The sequence below is a fragment of the Temnothorax americanus genome, unplaced genomic scaffold (genome assembly GCF_048541705.1).
Source record: "Temnothorax americanus isolate GAGA-0224 unplaced genomic scaffold, ASM4854170v1 Scaffold2, whole genome shotgun sequence".
NCBI lineage: Eukaryota > Metazoa > Arthropoda > Insecta > Hymenoptera > Formicidae > Temnothorax > Temnothorax americanus.
Window position 1 is genome coordinate 2,458,475 of NW_027509338.1, and position 20,500 is coordinate 2,478,974.

The following is a 20,500-nucleotide window of genomic DNA, read 5'->3' on the forward strand; positions in this document are numbered from 1 at the left end:
TTTTCATATTTCTGCAGCGGCGCGTAAGTCTCGTGTGAATTCGCGTCGATACGCGCGCGCCCGGAAAGTTACTCTACGAAAGGTCTGTGCAATCGCAAATATCGGCAGCCTTTGCTGCCATTGTCTTTGCCATGTTTACGTCCGCACGACTGATTACGAACCTTCACCGGTTTTTGCCTTTTCTCTTTTTTTTTTAATATTGCGAGTCGCTGTACACAGTGTACACAGATCGTATATCGATCGCAAAGTCCCGAACGTACGTGTGGTCAAATTTGCAAAAATAAACGTAGTTCTCAACGCACAAGTGGTAACTTATTCGGGTAACTTCATAATAAGCAGACTTTTGAGATTGATGAAAAGATATATCATATTGAAATCGCAATATTTCGTTTTAAGCTATTCAATAAATTACATTTCAAATGATTTTACAATGTTAAGGTGATCCTTTCGCGGACCCAGCTAGTCAAGTAACAGTCCGTCATGAGGTAATTGAAAACAAACATATTGACAAACATTACGCAACATCCCAATAATTATAATAATATAACATGATTTTACACACACGATTTTATCGTATTTAATTATTTATTAATTAAAAAAATATCAAAATAGTAGTGCGGTTGGACTCGATTTAGGTTAGGTCAGGCATGACAGTACGAGTAAAGCAATATGCGATTGGATCCATTACTTATTTAACCTCATATATCAGAGCAAAACATTCGGCAAGCCCTTATTTTTAAGGTATATACGAAATCCGGAAACTTCAGGGAATATTTTAAGACATGAATAATGTATTCATCTGATCGCTAAATACACCATGTATTATTCGTTGAAAACCTCGGACGTGGCGATTTGCATCATTCTATCTTTCTCGTTCATTAAATGTAAACAAGAATAGAATAACAATGACACGCCCCGCGAACGCATATTTAAAATGACTTATTTTTTGTAAAGTGTCGGTAACCTCACTTGATTTTTCGTACACATGCCTCTTATTACTGTATATTTAACATATATCAAATTTAGGTACCTATCTAATACTTGTTCTCACGAAAAGACCACCTTAAAAATAACATCAATTCGTATTTAAAGTTTATTTTATTCTTTAATGTCAATAATATTTTAATACATTCTTCTATGTGTAGCACATGTAAGATACGACACGTTGCAGCATATGTGTCAACAAAGACGAAACGTTTAGTCATAAACGGCATTGCAGCCTACATTAAACGCAATCCCGTTTCGTACTCTCGATAGCGCATATGCATAGAATCGCGTAATAGGTCGGATAGCCAAATTTGCATAGCCATACGGTTAAGCGTACAAATTGGTAGACTAATTAGGAGCTTTGCATAGCGGCGCTGTTTAGCTATAAAAGTCGTCAGAGAGGAATCGTCTCCAAAGGATTATGGTCTCACCGTAAATATTCTTCAATTAATTGAATCGCGGATTTACGTTTAAATAATACCGATATATGACTTGAAAGCACAGTGCAATGCGTATTTTTTAAATTACAAGGGTCGTCCAAGTGAAACTAGACTAACTGTTTGAGTAAAGTGTATTTAAAACAACATAAGAATATGTACACAGGTAAATATACATACCACATTGTTGCCGATAGTGTTACATGTACGTACATAGACAACATTTAGGCATATCCCATCTCCAATGACGTCACTATTTACAATGCAGTAACCCGATCTATATTTCATTTAGACGACCTTATAATAAGAATAAATCGATCTCGGTCATGGCTTACATAAATTAAAATTCCACGGCGGTTTTACAGATTATGCATATTTTACGCAAATGAATAATGAATGAATTTCGAAATTGGATTTCGATAAATAAGTCAACATGAATAAATTATATTCATCAAAATTTTCTCATTTGCTTTATATTTAATATTGTATATTTAATGTTTTACTTAACTTTTTTTTCTCCAAATTTCCCGTAATTTTCGTTCTACACTTTTATCAATATTAAAGCTTCTTAGTAACTATATGTACTATAGCTCTTGCATATGATTGTGTCAGAGTCAATAATGAACTTTCAATTCTCGATGTGGAAACTGTTTTTTTTTTTTTGCAAGCGCGACGATTAAACTGGAATTACACGCGTAAGCGAAAGGGCGCATTCGACATAATCGAAGTATCGCGTGCCACCGGTATGTACGATAATTCCATTACGCGAGAGAACAAATGTACCGCGGATGTATGTACGTGTACACGCGGCGCGACGGGACCCTTTTATCGGGCGCGATCTGATAATCTGCCGATCGACGGCGGTGGCGGAAGCTAAAAGCGCCTGCGTGAGATAAAATTCACGTCGCGTGAAAAACCAACGTTGCGAGCTGTATAAAATGTATCCAGCAGCGTGCACGACGCGACTGCATCCGTGACTGCGAACGTGAGATATTTTATTTGGTTTACCCGCTTCATATATCCGCTCATATAACCCCTTAATGCACTCTAAAAATTCGCTCTCACCCTTTAGAAAATTCTATTTTACGAAATGAGAGATATTATCATAGATTTCACTAGCTTTTGCTGTACGTGTACAGTTGTACGATGCATACATAGATATTGATCGATAGCGAAAGTATTTTTTGTCGAATTGCAGTTTATTATTGCATAAGAAACTTAATGTTGTCAGCATCGGATTATCGTTAAAATGTCAATATTTTAAAACTAAAGGTAGAAACGATAAAACGGTAAAAATTGCTATATAATCTGTTTATTATTTATATAGTGTAAATATTTATATGATGAAGATATTTATATTTCACTTAACAAATCTATTTTTGAATGATAAATATTTCACTGTTCCACATATATAACTCTATTGATACTCCAATAAAAAAGACAATAGATTATTTAAATACAATTATTTAAACCGTCTATTTTAATTTTACCGTATAGTTCGCAGACTTATATTAATGTTTAATCGGAGAGAAAAGAAATGAAAATATTTAATTCATAGTCTACAGATATGCGTCAGTACGTCGTTAAATGTGTATTAAAGAAAATTCATGAATAGAAACTGAATATAATTACAAATCATAATTTTTCTGAACGATGCTTTGCTGCTGATTTTTGAGTGGTTATTTATATTCATTATTTGTCACTTCTCTCGTGAGTTTCATTGAAAAAGTTGTGCAGTTTTCAAAAGCCATATAATCCGCGATAAAACTGCAGCATTAAACGGCAGGGAACTTTCTTAATATAAAGTAAAGACGATTAATACGCTTCTCTAACTTTAATAAGAAACTTCATACGTGATATCTTGTTTTGCGACAACCGGCGTGTCATTTCGTATAAATCATATGAAAACTAGTGTAATTAGAACGCACGTGTGGTGAAAATTAAAATTTTACAGAATATTAAATTATTTTAATATGAGTATAACACGATATTTAAATTAAAAATATTTAATAAAACATATCATAATTATATTTCTGTACAATGTAAATGTATTTGGTTTCATACGATATATACTATTATATTTTGTTTATATTATTTGGTTTTATTTTTCCTTTCTTTTTGCTTCCTCATAGAGGAAGCTTTGTTTTCGTAAAAAAAATTTTTTTTAGTTGCTTTTGCCAATGTGTTCAGAATGTTCTAAAACGTTGAAAAATCGTTATTTTAAAAAATGTCGGTATGTGTGTATGTATGTGTGTATGTGTGTATGTGTGTATGTATGTGCCAAATTTACCGAAATTTCTATAACTCCAGAACTAATCAACCAAATTTTAATGAATTGTATATGAAATAGGGGTAGAAAAAAAACTGAAGAATATATAGAATTAATAAAAATTGCTAATAATCAAGGGGTTCTTTTTGCTTCGTCAAATTTTTTTACTCAAGAATTAAAAAAATAAAAAAAAAACGATTTCCAGATAATCGGTAACAAAAAACTATACACTTTATAGTACTCCCCGGAAAATTCTACCCCTATTTCATATACAATTCATTAAGATTTGATTAATTAGTTCTGGAGTTATAGAAATTTCGGTAAATTTGGCACATACACACATCAGAGTTGAGAGACCTGTATGTAAGACCGTGATCTTAAGACATCACTTCCTCTATGAGGAAGCCAAGTGCAAATTTTTAATGCACTATTGCACTATTTTTTACTTGTTTTTCATAATTACGCTATGTAGAAACAATTTGTTTAGTGACATTCCTGTCTGTCTAGCAAAAACAGAATAATAAAATTAATTCTGTCTCCTATATCAAACGCAAGTCCCGATAATTTGTGAACGAAATAGAAATAGGTGACGCGAATAGACCGTCGGGATTGTGAATGACCCGACTATTCTCGGCCCGGGGAGGAATTTCGTTCAAGAATCTTTTCGATGTGAGACGTGATGTGCAGATTGCGAACAACCCGAGCAAAAGCTCGCAAGCTCGTTTGGTGCGACGCCGCTGCGTCTGTTCATTTACATAGCCCGGTGCATTTATAGATTATTACACCGCGCAGCATCGCTATTAGCTCATATTTTTCGCGTTACTCGCAGCGTCGTGAGTTACGGACGGTTTACTTGAGCGACTTCCTGCATAAAGCTTATAAATATCGTGGCATGCAGACAGTGCAGCGTTGTCTACCGATTTTCGAGTTGTGTTTATTTTCTTCGTCGGCTAATTTATCTCTGTGTGGTGATTGTGCAGTTTGCACGAGCTAACTCGTTAAGTATATCTTGAGTTTTAAGAATACAATCTTATAAAACTAAAAATCTCAATCTTTAACGTGATATTTTAATATTCTAAAATTTTAGTGATTTTTAAATGACATAAATTTTTTATGTTTCAGATTAATTGTTTTCATATATTTGTCAGTTACCTATTTAAGAAATAAAACTTTTAATTTACATTCTGATTTAAGATAAATCACATTCATGTCATATATCTCGTTTTAATTTCACAATCACGCCGCCTATTATTTCAACGTTTTTCTTTTTTCATATTTTATTTAGTCGGTGTGTTTCTCGCTTAGGGAAAGATAGAAAAATAGCTTGCTGTCGCATAGTTCTAATTAGAAACAACGCTCCGTTCATCTTCGAGCTATGCAGATTTGCTTGTCGGACAACAACGCACGTAACTCTGAACCGCAAACGGTTAATCGCGATCGCCCACCGTCGCTCGGCTGCGAGTGAACGCATTGACGCGATTAGCAGAGCTGCGGTGTCGAAGTGCAAGCAAAACGCGCGTTTTCCACCGTCCTCGACGACGATTCACCGTGGCAGATATTTGGCTCGCGCGATCCGAAAGCAAAATACGCGACGCGCATCGCCGGACAAACGCATCCGCGCTTGTTCCCTTTTTGCGGCTTGCGTGCGCTCGCGTGCGAATGTTCTCGTCCGGCCGGCTAAAATATCTCGCATACCTATTTTTGTTGGGAATTAATCCGGGCCGTAATACCGGCCAGCGGGTGCGCACTGAAAATTCTCTCGACAAACAACCCTCCCGCCGCCCACTCATCTCCGTCCTCTCTCACCCCCGTGACGCTAAAGGGCGCGCACCGTAGCCGCACGTGTCTGCAATTTCCACGTGTGTCCGTGTCTTGGGGAAGGCGGCTGTATACGTTAATATACGGGGTGCGTCGAAAAAAAATAAATTAATGTATTCAGACCTTGATGTAATGCCTGTGACGTATACGGACAATGTATATAGATATCGAAGTCGCTTGTGGCATAAACAAGAATAAGCGCGCGTGTAATGAAAAAGATGAATAAATTAATTTCAACGTCTTATATTTATAATTAATTAAGACTTAAATTAATTTCGCTTAATCTAAACTTGGAACGAATTAAAAATTTTATTAATTATGTAATAATAGTCAAGTTTCACACGTCGAATCTGACTCTTAAATACCTATATTCCTGATTTGAGACAATGCCGAACGTAATTAAGGACTTCCATTAAACTTCTTCTAAATAGAGTTCAATCTGATCGAAAAATACTGCAGTCTTAAAATACAGTGTTAATGTGCGAAGCGTTTTCCGAGTCACCTTATATAGAAGTCTACAGTCTCTGTGAGTGTATATCTGGCGTCGTTCGTGTACATCTCGTCTGTGTGTTCGACAAGTGCGCGGATGTCTGGGACCGCTTGTGCGAGCGGGGAAAACGCGAAATGGTCAACCGTAACCCCCGACCCGAGCTCCTCGTGCCCTTTTCTCCCCTCGCAAACCCCCGCGGGCGCATATTCGCCGCCTGGAATTCCTCAAGTTTACCGAGGGACAGAAATTTAGTTGGAGCGACGTAATTGCTGGAATGTATGCGTTCGCCCGTTAACGTTATGGCACCTCTCATTACCGTTCTAACGGCAGCTGACACAAGCTTCCGCCCCCATGTGCGCCATTCTCGGAAAAAAAGGGTCAAACGTCACCCTGGTGGAATAAGGATCCGGTGCGATAAAGTGCTAAGATCCCCCCACGGTATTTTATCTTCGCAGGTATATTACGTGATTTAGAGGCTTATTATGTACATCAAGAAGTGTAATATTATACATATAATAATATGATGTATGCATTCGCGCGTACACGATTCTTTTCTCTCTATATAAGTATATCTCTTTATTTTTCTAACGCAACGCCCTCGAAATTTGATGCGTCGTAAAGGATTTTCAGTCCGCTTGATTATTTGCCCTCGACCCATAAATACCCGAAGTTTCGTCGAACGCAATTTAATCAAGTTCGGCAAGTTCGCCGACGATGTGGCGGTTGTCGGGGTCAGTGCATGCATTCTATACTAGCCAGGGGAATTTTGTGGACCTCGCACGGTCACCTACTGTAATATTAATGGCTCGAGTATGAAATTTGCTTAATCATGACTAACGGGATGACCCAATGGAATCACAATAGGTTCGCCGCCGTTCGCCCGTCGCGTCACGTCCGAATAATAATCGCTGTGGAGCCTACGTGAAGAAGCATTAAAAAAAAAAGTGTGTAATTCAGAATGCAGCTTTGCAAAATCATATTGATTTTAATTTTGTGCCTCGTTCCTGAGAAAGTTTGCGAAATTTAATAAAGAATAGTAAGGTAAAGGTACCAATACCCGGACACTTAAACACAAGAAATGTACCAATACCTGGACACGTATCTGTGTCTGGATACCTTTAAAAAAATATAAATTTATGAAAATAAACGTTTGGATATTATAATTAAAGTTTCTAACTACAAGAATAAATACTTTTATCTTTGATTTCAATTCGCGTTATACTTATAAATAATAAAGGTGTTCGGATATAGGTACATGTCCGGGTATTGGTACCTTTACATAGAAAGTTAATCAAATTTCAAAGTGAAATCTCACTCGCTAACTTACTTTCATTCACTTGAATTTATTCAACTAACTTTCTTGATTCACAAGAACCAATTTTACATGCAATCAGTGTATTTTTCTCGAGGCAAAAAATTTCAATTCAATTAATGTGATTTCCGCAGTTTTTTGACTTTATGATATTAAACATTTTCTTTAAAATATTTAATAGTAGGTACTTATAATAAAGTACTTAATTCTGAACGGTATTGTGAGAACACTTTCAAATATATATAAATTATTGTTATAATTTTTTAAAACGTTGTACGTATAAAAGAATTTAATCTTCTTCGCCGGACAACAAATATCTTCATGAATATTTTTCCTCCTCGGACACGACTCTAATGGCCAGTAGCATTTTCTTACTTAATTAGTGTGAGTAATGTCATACATTTGACCATTTCGTATCTGTGGCCACGACGGTAAAAAGATACCGCGCGAAAAGAAAATCCGGAGAACGCTAAAAGTGGGAATGACAAATCCGAGGAGCCAAGAAAAAAAAAGCTCGACCGAGGGACACAAATTACGAAAAACAATGAAAAATAGGAGAATCAAGTACGTCCATTTTCTCTCTAACAAAATCGTCTCGGCTATATATCACGCTACGCGAAAAACGTGTTTGCATCCATGTTTTCTCATTGCCTGTATTCCATATATTACATTGCTGTGTATTAATATAATTTTAAATTTTTTTCTAAAGTTTCTTCTATAATATTAAAGTTTCTTAAATTAAGTTTCTTAAATAGTAATTATTATAAATTGTTTTTTTCAAACTTATAAAAAATGTGTCACAATGTGATAAATACATTTATGTCCATTTCTACCAATGCCGATTAACTTTAATCTCGGTTTAACTTACTCTTCTTATCCTTTTCCAATTTTAAGAATTAGAAAAAGATAAAAAGAGTAAATTAAACCAAGATTAAAGTTAATCCGCATTATGGTAGAAATGGACATTAGAGTTCTTTTTCCTTAGATCAAATTGTATATATCATAACATAAATATGAACCATTTAATTATTGGAATAAGAGTTCACTTAAATATATAAATACTTTATTATTTTATATGATTCTTTCTTCGTATTTTCAAGGTATATATGTATAAATACATATTATTACATATCATGTTTTACATATTTTCACATATATATACACAAAATGTCAGTTTCATATATTACTATTATTATATTATTGTATCATATTTTCTATCTTACTAATTTGCAAATAAATTAATATTGTTATTTTCAATACTTTCAATCAACTTTATTATACGCGCTATTGATTTCGCTTTATTGATTTCAAGATTCAATGAAAATATTTTACCATCTGTCGCAATAACGGATTTTTTCAATATCGATTCGCTTGATAGACATGTAACTACTTACCACGACGGTCGGATGTAACGGAAGGCTGTACTACTGGGAAAGGCAGTCCGATGTCGAATACTCAGAATAAGGAGAAATAGTTTCGTCGTCTCTCTCCCTCTCTTTCTCGCCCTCTGCCCAACTCCAGGTCTCGCTATATAATCTACCTTCTGTAACACGAAATAAATGCGTGAGCTGGAATGACGGAATGATTGATTAATCTGCGCAAAGAAAGCGCGACATGGAATTTCGATCAAGGGAAAGTACATGCGTTACTTCGCCCGTTCGCCGTTACCACGAATCGTGTGTCGCATATATTTACTCGCGACGAATTCGGCGAAATCGACAGAATTCCGTGGCACGTAATTTTGAATCGAGGCTTGTATACCTCGAGCCGTCTCCGAGACCATCGTCTTTCCGAGAAGTGTCTTCCACACAAAATTGTGATATCGCGACGGACCATCAGTTCATCGCGGGAGATAACCGACGCCGCCGACGCCGCCGACGCGAAACTGAACTGAAATCGTTTGAAAAAAAGAATTCGTCTCACGTTCTCGATATGACGCGTCACGCCATCACGTGATCTTCGTTAAAATGTCGTCCCGCGAAAACTCGATCGATTCGAATCAAATACGGGAGCGAGAAGCTTCTTACAGCACTTTTTTTCAATATTTTCATTAATTTTTATTTGATATATTGGCAATTAATAGATCTGGAGTCATTGATATATCAATAAAATAATCGATTGTACACAATTGGAAAACCGTATGTGCGATCTAACCATTGTGCGGGGAATACGACAGAATAAAATCGTGGATTTCGAAATTTTTCAAAGCTCACCTTCGTTTTCCCTTCGTGAGACTTGAGAATTTCGTGCTCTGCCGACGTTTATCTTCGATCGGGAAGATGGTCGCCCGAATTTATCGGCCGCGTGCCGCGTGAAGTGAAGGCTCACCGACCCGACCGGAAGATACGGGAGTGAGATTTTGCCTCGCGGAAAGCTCATGGTATTTTTTTAAGTATGGCCTTTGCGACGCGGAGCCTGCGAGTTTTGTGTAAAATATACAATGGGAACGCGGGAACGACGTATTGCACCCTCCGACGGCCCGTCGGCCGAATTTCGCTCGTTCGGTCGGCGCAAAAATTTCGCTACAGCACCGAAAGTGAGCACGATCATAACCTCCGCGTGAAAGCATGGGAGTCTGTCGCTATTACAATCACTTTAATCACTGCTCACGTGCCGTCGACGGAAATAAAATAATATCAATGTTTAACATAAATTCATGTTGGCAAAGAAAACTGTTAATTTTAATTTATTATTCTTACGAAATATGTCGAGCATAATTTTAAATTGCACATGCAATTAAAAAGACGTTCTTGCTTTGACGTGAAGAAACGTATCTCTCGCGTATATGTGTAAAAATGTCGGACTTATGCGTTTATTTTATGTGCGAACGTTGTTATTTGTCCTCAGCAACGGATCGTCCAAAAATCACTAGTAACCTGACCAACATACAGTCGTCGATAAATGAAGCCGAGTCATTGGGACAGGAGGCGGCAGCTCACAAGAAACAGAGTGAACAGCAAACGGAAGATGAGGAAGAAAAGGCGAATCGTGAAAGATCGAAGAGAATGATGAACTATGGATTTGCAGCATTTGGCGTGTTCATGGGTATTGGCTTCACTTATTTAGTATACGAATTAGGAAGACCTAACTATGACGAACATGGGAATGTCATCGAGGACGAATTTTCCAATTTACCGTTCTTTGAACAGATCTACAAGAGGGTCAAGAGAGAGCTTAATTATTACACAAGAGTACGATGCTTTTATAATTAATTCTATCTATACTTGTAGTATACATATATATATTGCTGTATTATATCGAATGAAATGTAATAAAGCAATATATGGGAAAGCTTGTAAAATAAGTTTATAGTCTTTTATATTGAATTCTTTATGCACAGTGTATTTTATAACATGTGAACGTATACTCGTATGTTAGAGAATACATCTTACAGTATGATTTTATTGTGTTTACAGCTAGTACAGGAACCCAGTAGGGAAAAGTTGTTACCTGATCCATTAAAACATCCATATATCCAGCCTCCATATACTCTAGTTCTGGAGATGACAGACCTCCTTGTGCATCCAGATTGGACAGTAAGTGTCTGATCTGCACGTTCAATATAATTTAACGTTTGCTATGTATTAATGTTTGCTATGTATGACACATCGATTTCTCGTGAGACCAATGTCTCACATACGTGTAAGAATTATTTGGACTATAGAATATAGAATCGAGAAAGAAATATAAAAATATAGTGCTTAAAATACAGAATTATTATTAAAAATAAATATTCGGTTAGCTTTTTTAATACATTTTATGTGTGCTACATACACTACATTGAATAGAACTACTGTTAAAAATATAGCATAGTTGGCGACAAAGATTTCTCAAATCTAAACATGTTAATTTAAGGGTTGACATTATACATGTATACGTTTTATCTGTAGTATTCAACTGGATGGAGATTTAAAAAGCGGCCTGGCGTAGACCAGTTTTTAGAAGCAGTTGCCCCACCACAATTTGAAATTGTAATTTATACAGCTGAACAAGGAATGGTATAACTGGTTTTTTATTTTTTTTAAATAATACTTCCGAATGTATTTGATAAAAAGAAAATTTATATGAGGAAAATAACATCTGTCTATTTCAATTACAGACAGTGTTTCCTATTTTGGATGCACTCGATCCAAATGGATATATAATGTACAGATTAGTTAGAGATGCAACACGTTTTGTGGATGGACATCATGTTAAAGATCTGGGAGCTCTCAATCGTGATCTTAGTAAAGTAATTATTACTGCATTAAAAAATAATTTCTTCTTATTAGACTTGAACATTTTTATAGTCACCACTATATACGTTGTGATTACAGGTTATTGTTATCGATTGGAATGAAGAGAGCGTGAAGTTACATCCAGAAAATGCATTTAAACTTCCTCGATGGACGGGTAATGATGATGATACTACATTGTATGACTTAGCGGCATTCCTGAAAAGTAAGATCAATCTTAAAATTATACGCCTTGAAAATTTTATATACCGTCATTTTTGCTAATATAAATTCTATATGTAATTCTTTAATTATATAAATATCAACATTTTTAATAATTTCTATTGGCTGATAAAGATTTTAACTTTCTTTCACAGCGATATTAACATCGAATGTGCAAGATGTGCGAGACGTATTGAATTATTATAGACAATTTGATAATCCGTTGGAAATGTTCAAAGAAAATCGACGAAAATTTTTGGTAAGTCATCGTAAAATGTGGCAAGAATATATAATCGAATATTTGATTATAATAATGATTATTGGCAGATGCAAATGGAGGAGGAACAAAATAAGCAACAAGATAACAGCAAAGTACTTATTTCGAGATGGAAACCATCTTTCCTACGGAACCGCTAGTCAAAATAAATCAATTACGTTGAAATTTTTGACGTGTACATCATTTAAATACGCAACATGTTCAGTCATTTCTCATCGCAACAGATATTATACATGATTATCGTTTAATTTTTATTACGATTAAATAAACGATGTTCTAAAGATAATTTTGTTTATTTATAACACAAATTAATACTGTCGCACGCACGCATTACATAACTTCGATATATATTACGTACAAAAATATAAATTTCAAATAATCAATACATTTCTATTAATCTGTTAATTATGTAAATTATTTAAGTGCGCTTTTTCTTGCGAGTTGTTCCCGATTTAACTTTTGGTAACAACATTTCTTGCAGCATGTTGCTGTCATCAATGTACATGAGATCCTGTTCTTGCGACACGCTAATTAATTCTTGAGTATTGACAGGGGTAGGTATGTACTCGGGTTCATCCTGTGATTGCATAACGGGATGTTTCGAAGTCGAAGATTCCAACCAGTTCAAAACTTTCTGATGTGATCCCATTCCTACCGGTACAGGTACTTCCTCGCGTATTTCCCAAGCTGCAAGAAGTTCTGGTGCTAATAGATCTATGTACGATCCCAATTTAGCTAAGGATTGCTTCCAGGTTGGATCAAAACTGTCTGCATTTTCTTCAGTGGATTTTAAACGAGGACTGAGCCGTTTGTTCGTAAAATCTGTGTAAAATTATTTTCATGATTTGCCGTACTTAACAGTTCAAAGTATATCTAAATAAAAATTGAGATATTCTCTTACTTTCAAATATATATTGCATATTGCACTTATCGGTAAGAGTTAAAGGTACTATCGGTTCAACTTGAGCTGATAAGGCTTTTTCCCACATATTTAACGCATAACAAGCTTTGCTATTTATAGGGGAATATTTGTCCAATGTGTTTTCATGTGTTATACACTGATAAAATATGTCACCTAAAAATAGTAAAAAGATATATATTTACATGTTTAAACATAACATAACATCCTGAGATGTTAATATAGTATACTTTATATGTATATGATATAATATAATATAGTTATACCAATAGAATTTTGGATAAAATAGAATACTTCTGCATTCTTTATATTTGTAATTAATGTGCTGCCAGCGTTACACAATTCAAATCTGCTTTGTAAATACGGATTCAAGCACATTCCTTGCATTTGAGATTTATTTAATGTTTCTGCAACGTGTGGGGGTGTAAAAGGCAAATTAAAAGAATGAGACTTTTCCTCGTTCATCCATGTGTTCAAAATTATTGTGTTTTCACCGGCTTTCTGAGTTGATAGAACAATTATTTCCTTGTCATCGCTGTAATAAATATGTAATATGATGTAATTGTAATGGTAATTAGTTGTTACAATTAGAATTGTTATTTAGCATTATTAACCTGTTAGTTACAGCCGCCAATAGCGGAGTATCTTTGAACTGATGCGTCCATTTTTGTCGCACACATTGCTTGGGAGACCGATTATCGCACAGTAAAAAGGAATGATAAGTGCCCAAATATCGACAACACGTGTGTTTACTTGGTGCTTCTATCGACAAACTTTCACAGTTTTCCAAATTAAATTTTGGACACAACGTGATACATGCTCGATCAAGAGCAGTCTGTAAAAAGATACAGTAATATTCAACTGTATAAAAAGTGACAAATATATATTCTTATTAATAGTAAATAATAAAATAATTCAGAAAATAATTTGTGAAATTTGTTGTCGTATAAGAAAATAACGAGGTTTAAAACTTGCTTCTTACCCTAGTATCAAGATAATGCAAGCAACACCTGTCTACGTAAATTAAAACATTTGGATCAGTTTCCTGAAACCTTATGCATCCCCAAGCATCATGCTCGTGAGTTATATTATCTTGCTGTACAGAACCACTGCTAATGTATTTCCTGAAGAAAAAAATACTGACATTGAGAAAACAAAAGATTGATATAAAAAAAAGTTAAGATATGAAAAATACTTACGAACTATTTATGTCCCATAAGGACAATATTCTTTCTGCATTCAGCGTACAATGATAATTATTATTAGTTAAACTCAAGTCAGCACTGACATATGGTACCTTTGATGCTTGCCTGTGAATTTCATCAAGCACCAAGTGATTCTCAGACGTGGACAATGTATAAAGAGCACATTGACCCTTATGTCTTGCTAAAATTCTACCTAAAAACGAAGACATTAACTAGTATAACAAACTTCTAGATATATATATACGAGTTTATCTTTTTTAATTTTAAGGTTAGCAATATACGTACATGTGTCACTAATTTTGGTTTGTCTAATTTCATACAACGCTCCAGGTAATTTACATTTAGCTGAATTTTGCAGCAATGGCTTCCATACGAAATCTTCCATGGGTGTAATATGTGCAGCAACTGAAAATATTTCAATATAAGAAAGACAGATTAAATGTAGAATTGTACAAATTATTATTATATACATCCATGGAAATATGTTCTATATTAGGACAGTACCTAAGTCTCCCACAAATGGAAATAACAGAACGTCCCAGTCATTTAACTGAACGTAATTTAATGATCCACCAGTATAGTACCAATTATAAGTCTAAAAAAATATTTTATCAACAATATTCCGTTGTCTTACAATTCTTATATATCTTATATTCAGTTATTTATTACTTTCATATTTTGCAACAATAATACCAAAAGATAGTTTTGTCATATTATCTTGTTGATAGTTCAGTTTATAACTTGTTAAACATACTCCTTCAAAATAAGGATCCGGATCCATATCAAGCAGTTCTGCTATATCTGCAATATATCTAGGTACATTTGCGCTATATCCCTTACTACCTCTTTTCCATTTTATGCTTTTCTTGTGTACTACGTCAAATTCTATCAAGAATATATTTTGTCAAGTTAGTTGTCAAGTTATCGGATATAAAAATTATTAAATTTTTTAAATATTATATATGTACAACCTTTCTTATGCTTTTCATAATACTTTATTATTCTATTTATATCATCTTTTAGATGGCTTTTCAGAGTAAGGAGTTGCAAGGCTGGATCTTCTTCACTAAGCACTGCAAAGTATTTAAAGAAAAAAAATGTTCTAATTATATTTAATAAAATCAGGATTTAATACAATAAAATCATCGTAAATCTCTTCTAAAATGTCTTTCAAGACTACAAGAAAGTTTAAAAAGTCTTCGAAAGTATAATACTAAAATATATTCCAAAAGTTACTTGGGAAGAAAAAAAAAGTTATGTTCCAACAAAAATTTCGGTATAATATCTGTGTTTTCGCATACCTGTTCTTGATAACTTTGCTGGTGGCAATAACGGCTTTGGTAAATCACAATTATATGGAAACTCTTGACAGAGCCCTATTGCATTATCCTCATCCCATTTCTCAATACACGGTGATCTATTCAAGTTGTAACCCGGCATTACATGATGTGGATAATTCTTCAAGAACGCAGTACCCAGTTTATTCAATAGATTGTTTTCAGCGCGTTTAAATGCCTTTGACTTCAATTCTTGTGCCTTCATGATTCACTCAAGTCTATTCAGTTTCTTTCAGAGTGAAACATGTACAATTTCATCCATACATCTTTTATTCGTGAAACAATAAGAAAAATAATATACACAAAGTCCTTTCCCTTTCCTTTTTACACATAGATGTTTGTATTATAATATAATAACATCACTTTTGGGATACACTTTGGAGATTGCGAGATATTTATCAAAACAGCAATGAGAACAAATAAACATTGACGAAACGTATGATTAATAATAGATCAGCAAAAAAATCCACAATTTACACACGTAGTACATTTATTTCAATTATTATTACGCGTTCATGCGAAACACGTGCTTAGCGTCAACAATTCGCTCTGTGCGTTTGGTTGGAGGGGATAGCACGAGCTACGAAAGCGCTCGGGTGAGAGAATAGTGAACTCAGGGTGGAATATTTTCCTATTCAACTAGACGTATTATTATTAAAAATGGGTCATTGTAGGGTAATTCTTCAGTTTAGCTACAGCAGCACAAAAATTATTTATTGTTTTCTGATATAAAAAATAGGAGTTCTAGTAATTAAAGTGACATAAATACCGCTGTGCAGTCAACCTCCAATTATATATAGTAACAATCATAGATTATACGCGTATAGCAATTTTTACTTACCGAAATTATTAACAGTAAAATGTAAAAAAATACACTGCATCTATTGCACAAGAAGCTTTGGTAATAATCAACATATAATAATAAACATATCTCATATCTCATCGTTGTTTCCACTTCTATTGCATGGCGATAGCGGTAGATTGCGCTGAAACGCACGGAGCGAACAGCGAATAGCCACGCCATAACAGTTTCTAAAAGGACGCATTTTCCGACGCGACCGACGCGCTCCCTGAGAAAGTGCAACTTGGTGCAACTCAACTACGTCCGTCGCTCGGTATTGACGGTACATGGTTCGTGTCCATGCTATGGTTCATGTCCGAACTACTCAAACTGAATATGCGATAGTAAAAAATTATACATTATAATTGTATATTCGACGCAATGGTCACGCGGAAACGCGCGATGCTATGTTAAAAATACTCGAGAGTCTTTATTTATTGTACAAATTCGACATTTCACACATTTCTATACGTTACGTGTCTCGAGAATCATCTCTTTCTATATTTCTATATTTTTTCTTTCGTTATAATAACAGTTGTATATCTAGGAAGCGAGATACTCTGGGCGGAGGATGTGCTTTCTTTTTACGATATTAATTTACGAAAGTCTCATCTTACGGACGTAGGTGTTACGGCGCCGTATATGTGAAGAAAGAAAAGAGTAACACTTCGATGCTGCAGCAATATAATTATTATTCGTACGTACGCTTCCTTATTTCTCTATACTTTACAGAAAATTATAAATTATATCAGCTACGATTTTCTATAATACGTATCGTAACGTCATATCGATTGACGTTATATATTCTTCCTTTTCTCTTTTTGTTAATAACGTCGCAAGACATCACGAGCGCGAAATGCGCGGCAATAAGCTCGTTTATAAACAATTTTGTAGGCCAAACAAATAAAATTTGGGGAACAAGCAACAGAGAATGTTTTACAATTTTTAAGTATCTTATAGCGGCGGCACGTCGTCGTTTTTTGTAACATGCGCGAGATCACGTTCTGCGAGAACGATCGCGAAGAAATTCTTTTCAACACAAGTATATATATATTAATACAATTTAACGTTAAATGTTTGTAGAAATTATAAGAAATAAAGAAGCACAGGTACACAAATAAATTTAAAACATTTATAAATTACGTGAGAGTGCCCGTTCTTTAACGAAAGACAGAATGTATTTCATGGACGCACATTTTTGAGCTTGTTCGCACTCTCAATAATTACCTACACGCTTATTAAAGCAAGCTCGCTCTCTCGTTCGCGATCGCGACCGACAAGCAAAGTGAGTCGCCCAAACACGCGACCGCGTTCTCTTCAATCAAACAGCTATGATTATTAATTCCCGCACTCAATGAGAGGTTCACGCTACTTATTGAGAAGCGCCTTTCCCGCGCGATTCACTAATTCCGGAGTAGGAATTGAAACGGAAACAGAAGACGCGCGGAACAACGATTCTATTTAGATTCGGATGTATCTCGCTTCGAATCATTTGTTTCTCAGGCACAATTCACTCACCGATCACGGAGCACTGCAGGAGACCCGCCAAAATCACAGCCGGGAGAGTGGTGTACGTACGACGCGGCGACGTTCAGAGCACAGCATTCAGAGTTTGTCCAGCAACGACATTTCGTTGCAGTCGACACGAGAAGGAACGGAGTATTCGGCGTCACGTCAGCATGCAACAACACTCTATATATCCGGATTTCTTTTCGTTCGCGAGAAAGAGTTATCACACGATCGACAACGTCCCGCACCGCGCCGCGCCGACCGGCCGACCAGGCCGACACGTGAACGCGTCGCGTACTTGCGTGCGCCGTGCCGCCGCGCAGGCAGGTGAGCCGTCGCACGCGATTGGCTCCTCGCGAGTCGAGCCCCCACTTTCCAGCCAATCACGTTCGACCGCTCTGAGCCGGCAAGCGGCCGCGGCGACGCGGCATACCAGGCGCGACCGTTGAAACTTCGACACAATGTGTACCTTCAAACGCCGTGCGCGGACGTTTATTGTACGTCTTTGTCGGCGAGCAGTCTTGCCGCTTGTTTTCGCCAACGCTCGGCGTACCGTTACTTACGCAAGTTACTCGACTATCATTTAATCGATAAATCTCGCACAAATATGAAGTGCTCGTGCATTACGCGGCCGTTGCTGTGCTCCGTGCTGTGGCTGTGTTATTTCGGAGCGCGCTTGTTCCTGCGATTGGCACTCCTGCTCCTCGCTCTGCGGGAATAATGGATTACGCGCTCAAGAATGACAAGAATCCGCAAGTGATGCGTGCAAATTGCTCGCACCGAGGTGGAAGGAATACGGCAATCGTGAGTGACGTGCAGTTTCGCTGTGATATTCGCGGGCGATAATCGCTCGTCCCGCGCCATGTCCGGACTCGAATGAAGCATTGTTCATTTATCTCGCGTTGCATAAGTTAGCGGCCGGCAGTCACGATTCTTCGTGTCGAGTATTTTAATAATGCAGTTTTCGTCGCAATATAAGATTTACGAGTTCGAGATTTACGTACTGCGCGCGTGCAATATTTAATTTAATTGTGCATTTTTGATTCATTAACTAGTGAGTGTCTTTACTAACCGTCCGCTTTTGATTCGCGTAGTATCGCGCCATTTTATTGCCGACCCCGCCATATCGTGAAAGATTTCGTCGCCGTTCGCGACGAACGCGGTGAACACGGAACGAATCGATCGGGGCACGCGCGGTGTCGCGACTTCTTCAAATTTGCACGATAAATCTATGGATAGAAAGTTAAAATATTTCGGGTAATGATAGCGGGACTGACACGCGCGCGCGTCCTCGATGTTGTTTTTTGTACGCGGCGCACTTTGTTCGCGTGAAATCGCCGTGTGAGAACAAAAGTCATCGGCAGGTAGTGCAGAATCGTTCGTCGTAACGTTAGGATCTCTTGACCATTCATCGCGTACAATTATATGCATTAGTTATCTTCCGCGCAATTCGGTTTTAACATAAATTTTTTTTATTAAGCGGTCTGATAGATCATGGCATACTTTCTTTGTAAACTTTTTGAATTTTGGCAATATCTTCAAAATTGAAGAAAATATAGTACACGAAAGTGTGCTGTGACGTCATACTTTATATAAGAAATGACGTCATATCTTTTGAAATTGCCGACATCAAAGAAACTTTAACAAGCTATAACTTATTCCTCAAATTTAGATTTTTTCTTAAAATTCAAAAAGTACTAAAAATCGGCTTAAATTCTTTACATTAATTATGGATACCGCTTAATGGGGAAAAAAAAATGTTAAAACCGAATTAACTATATTAACTTTTACGTTCAGTGATTCGCGCGGGTATCGAATATCGGGTGATGAATACTTGGCTCAAGCACGTATATATACTTGACGCGATCTATTCGCTCGCGGGAATTGAAGCGACACGCGACGGGAGTCGAACTTCGATAGCTGAACTTCGATAGCTTCGCGTATTTTTGCTCGATCCTTTTGATCTCAATCAATCGTTTATATATTTAAAATGAAGTATAAGAGTGTCTCGCGAACAGTCAATGTCGGAGGGTGTCGTGTAAAGTGCGCGCGCTCCGCGATTATAATTGACTATGGATACATTATAAGATTCATATAATGGAAGTATATATAACCCTTATATGTATATGATTATATATAATTATACAGGCGATTAAAATATATTTAAATATACATAAATGTTTCATATACAATTTGACATGATTATATATGAGTTCATATAATTTATATATAAATTATATATAATAAGCATTTATATAGGTGCAAGGAAGTTACGGAGAGAAGGGGAAGGGGAGAGGGATAGATGACAAAGAGTGGAGGTGGAGTGAAGAGAAGGAAGAATGGGAGATAGAGTAGGCTATATAAAAAGAGGTGATGGGAAGGGTGAGGAAAGGGAGGAGGGTAAGAAGAAAGGGCGCGGAAGGGCGGGAGGGAGCTATATAGATTGTAAGAGGCTGATGGCCAGGTCGGGATAAGAAAGATTATGTAAAGGGTTGGGTACGTCCCTGAAAAACGTCATGTATGTATGTGGATAAGCGAGGTGTTTTTTTTTTGTTGTAAAAGATTTGGGATCGTTCCTTGATAAAACGCCTTTCAAACCCTAATACGGGGATTAGAAATAAACGACCACTAAGGCGGCAGTGTGGCCTAGTGAAGCGCCAGAC

At 36.3% G+C, this 20,500-nt stretch overlaps 3 protein-coding genes and 1 long non-coding RNA gene across 5 annotated transcripts in view; 2 read left to right on the forward strand and 2 right to left on the reverse strand.

Moving 5' to 3' along the window:
- Positions 1–9,353, reverse strand: part of LOC143897207 (uncharacterized) — a 274,838-nt gene extending 265,485 nt beyond the window's left edge. The window contains exons 1-2 of one of the 2 annotated variants that reach the window (XR_013256875.1): positions 9,075–9,352; positions 8,708–8,856 (exon numbers count right to left, since the gene is read on the reverse strand). This is a non-coding gene — a long non-coding RNA (uncharacterized LOC143897207). Of the gene's footprint in view, positions 1–8,707; positions 8,857–9,074 lie in introns of both variants that reach the window. The other variant, XR_013256876.1, reaches the window with a different exon arrangement.
- Positions 9,354–9,640: 287 nt separating this feature from the next.
- Positions 9,641–12,312, forward strand: LOC143897205 (mitochondrial import inner membrane translocase subunit TIM50-C). The gene is made up of 8 exons (XM_077405653.1): positions 9,641–9,849; positions 10,161–10,504; positions 10,730–10,849; positions 11,204–11,311; positions 11,413–11,544; positions 11,630–11,753; positions 11,905–12,008; positions 12,077–12,312. Exons 1-8 carry the CDS (start codon positions 9,708–9,710, stop codon positions 12,164–12,166), a joined length of 1,164 nt encoding a protein of 387 aa, XP_077261779.1. The 5' UTR covers positions 9,641–9,707; the 3' UTR covers positions 12,167–12,312.
- Taf1c-like (TATA box-binding protein-associated factor RNA polymerase I subunit C-like) lies at positions 12,076–16,039 on the reverse strand. Its single transcript, XM_077405652.1, has 11 exons — positions 15,452–16,039; positions 15,122–15,223; positions 14,905–15,035; positions 14,655–14,745; positions 14,436–14,555; positions 14,145–14,343; positions 13,928–14,069; positions 13,560–13,780; positions 13,212–13,480; positions 12,928–13,101; positions 12,076–12,848 (listed from the first exon to the last, which is right to left on the reverse strand). Exons 1-11 carry the CDS (start codon positions 15,690–15,692, stop codon positions 12,445–12,447), a joined length of 2,094 nt encoding a protein of 697 aa, XP_077261778.1. The 5' UTR covers positions 15,693–16,039; the 3' UTR covers positions 12,076–12,444.
- Positions 16,040–17,945: 1,906 nt separating this feature from the next.
- LOC143897203 (insulin-degrading enzyme-like) overlaps positions 17,946–20,500 on the forward strand; it is a 31,987-nt gene continuing 29,432 nt past the window's right edge. Inside the window, exon 1 of the mRNA XM_077405646.1 lies at positions 17,946–18,641. The gene's annotated coding sequence lies outside the window, so the exon portion shown is untranslated. The remainder of the gene's footprint in view (positions 18,642–20,500) is intronic.

What these genes read in the sequence shown, in the direction of transcription:
- LOC143897205 (XM_077405653.1), top strand. Translation starts at nt 9,708, where the DNA reads ATGGCCTTTGCGACGCGGAGCCTGCGAGTTTTGTGTAAAATATACAAT. An exon ending in AGCTTAATTATTACACAAGA is followed by an intron (nt 10,505 to 10,729) that starts GTACGATGCTTT and finishes TTGTGTTTACAG; the next exon opens with CTAGTACAGGAACCCAGTAG. An exon ending in TTGTGCATCCAGATTGGACA is followed by an intron (nt 10,850 to 11,203) that starts GTAAGTGTCTGA and finishes TTTTATCTGTAG; the next exon opens with TATTCAACTGGATGGAGATT.
- Taf1c-like (XM_077405652.1), bottom strand. Translation starts at nt 15,692, where the DNA reads ATGAAGGCACAAGAATTGAAGTCAAAGGCATTTAAACGCGCTGAAAAC. An exon ending in AGCAAAGTTATCAAGAACAG is followed by an intron (nt 15,224 to 15,451) that starts GTATGCGAAAAC and finishes AATACTTTGCAG; the next exon opens with TGCTTAGTGAAGAAGATCCA. An exon ending in TCCATTTGTGGGAGACTTAG is followed by an intron (nt 14,556 to 14,654) that starts GTACTGTCCTAA and finishes AAATATTTTCAG; the next exon opens with TTGCTGCACATATTACACCC.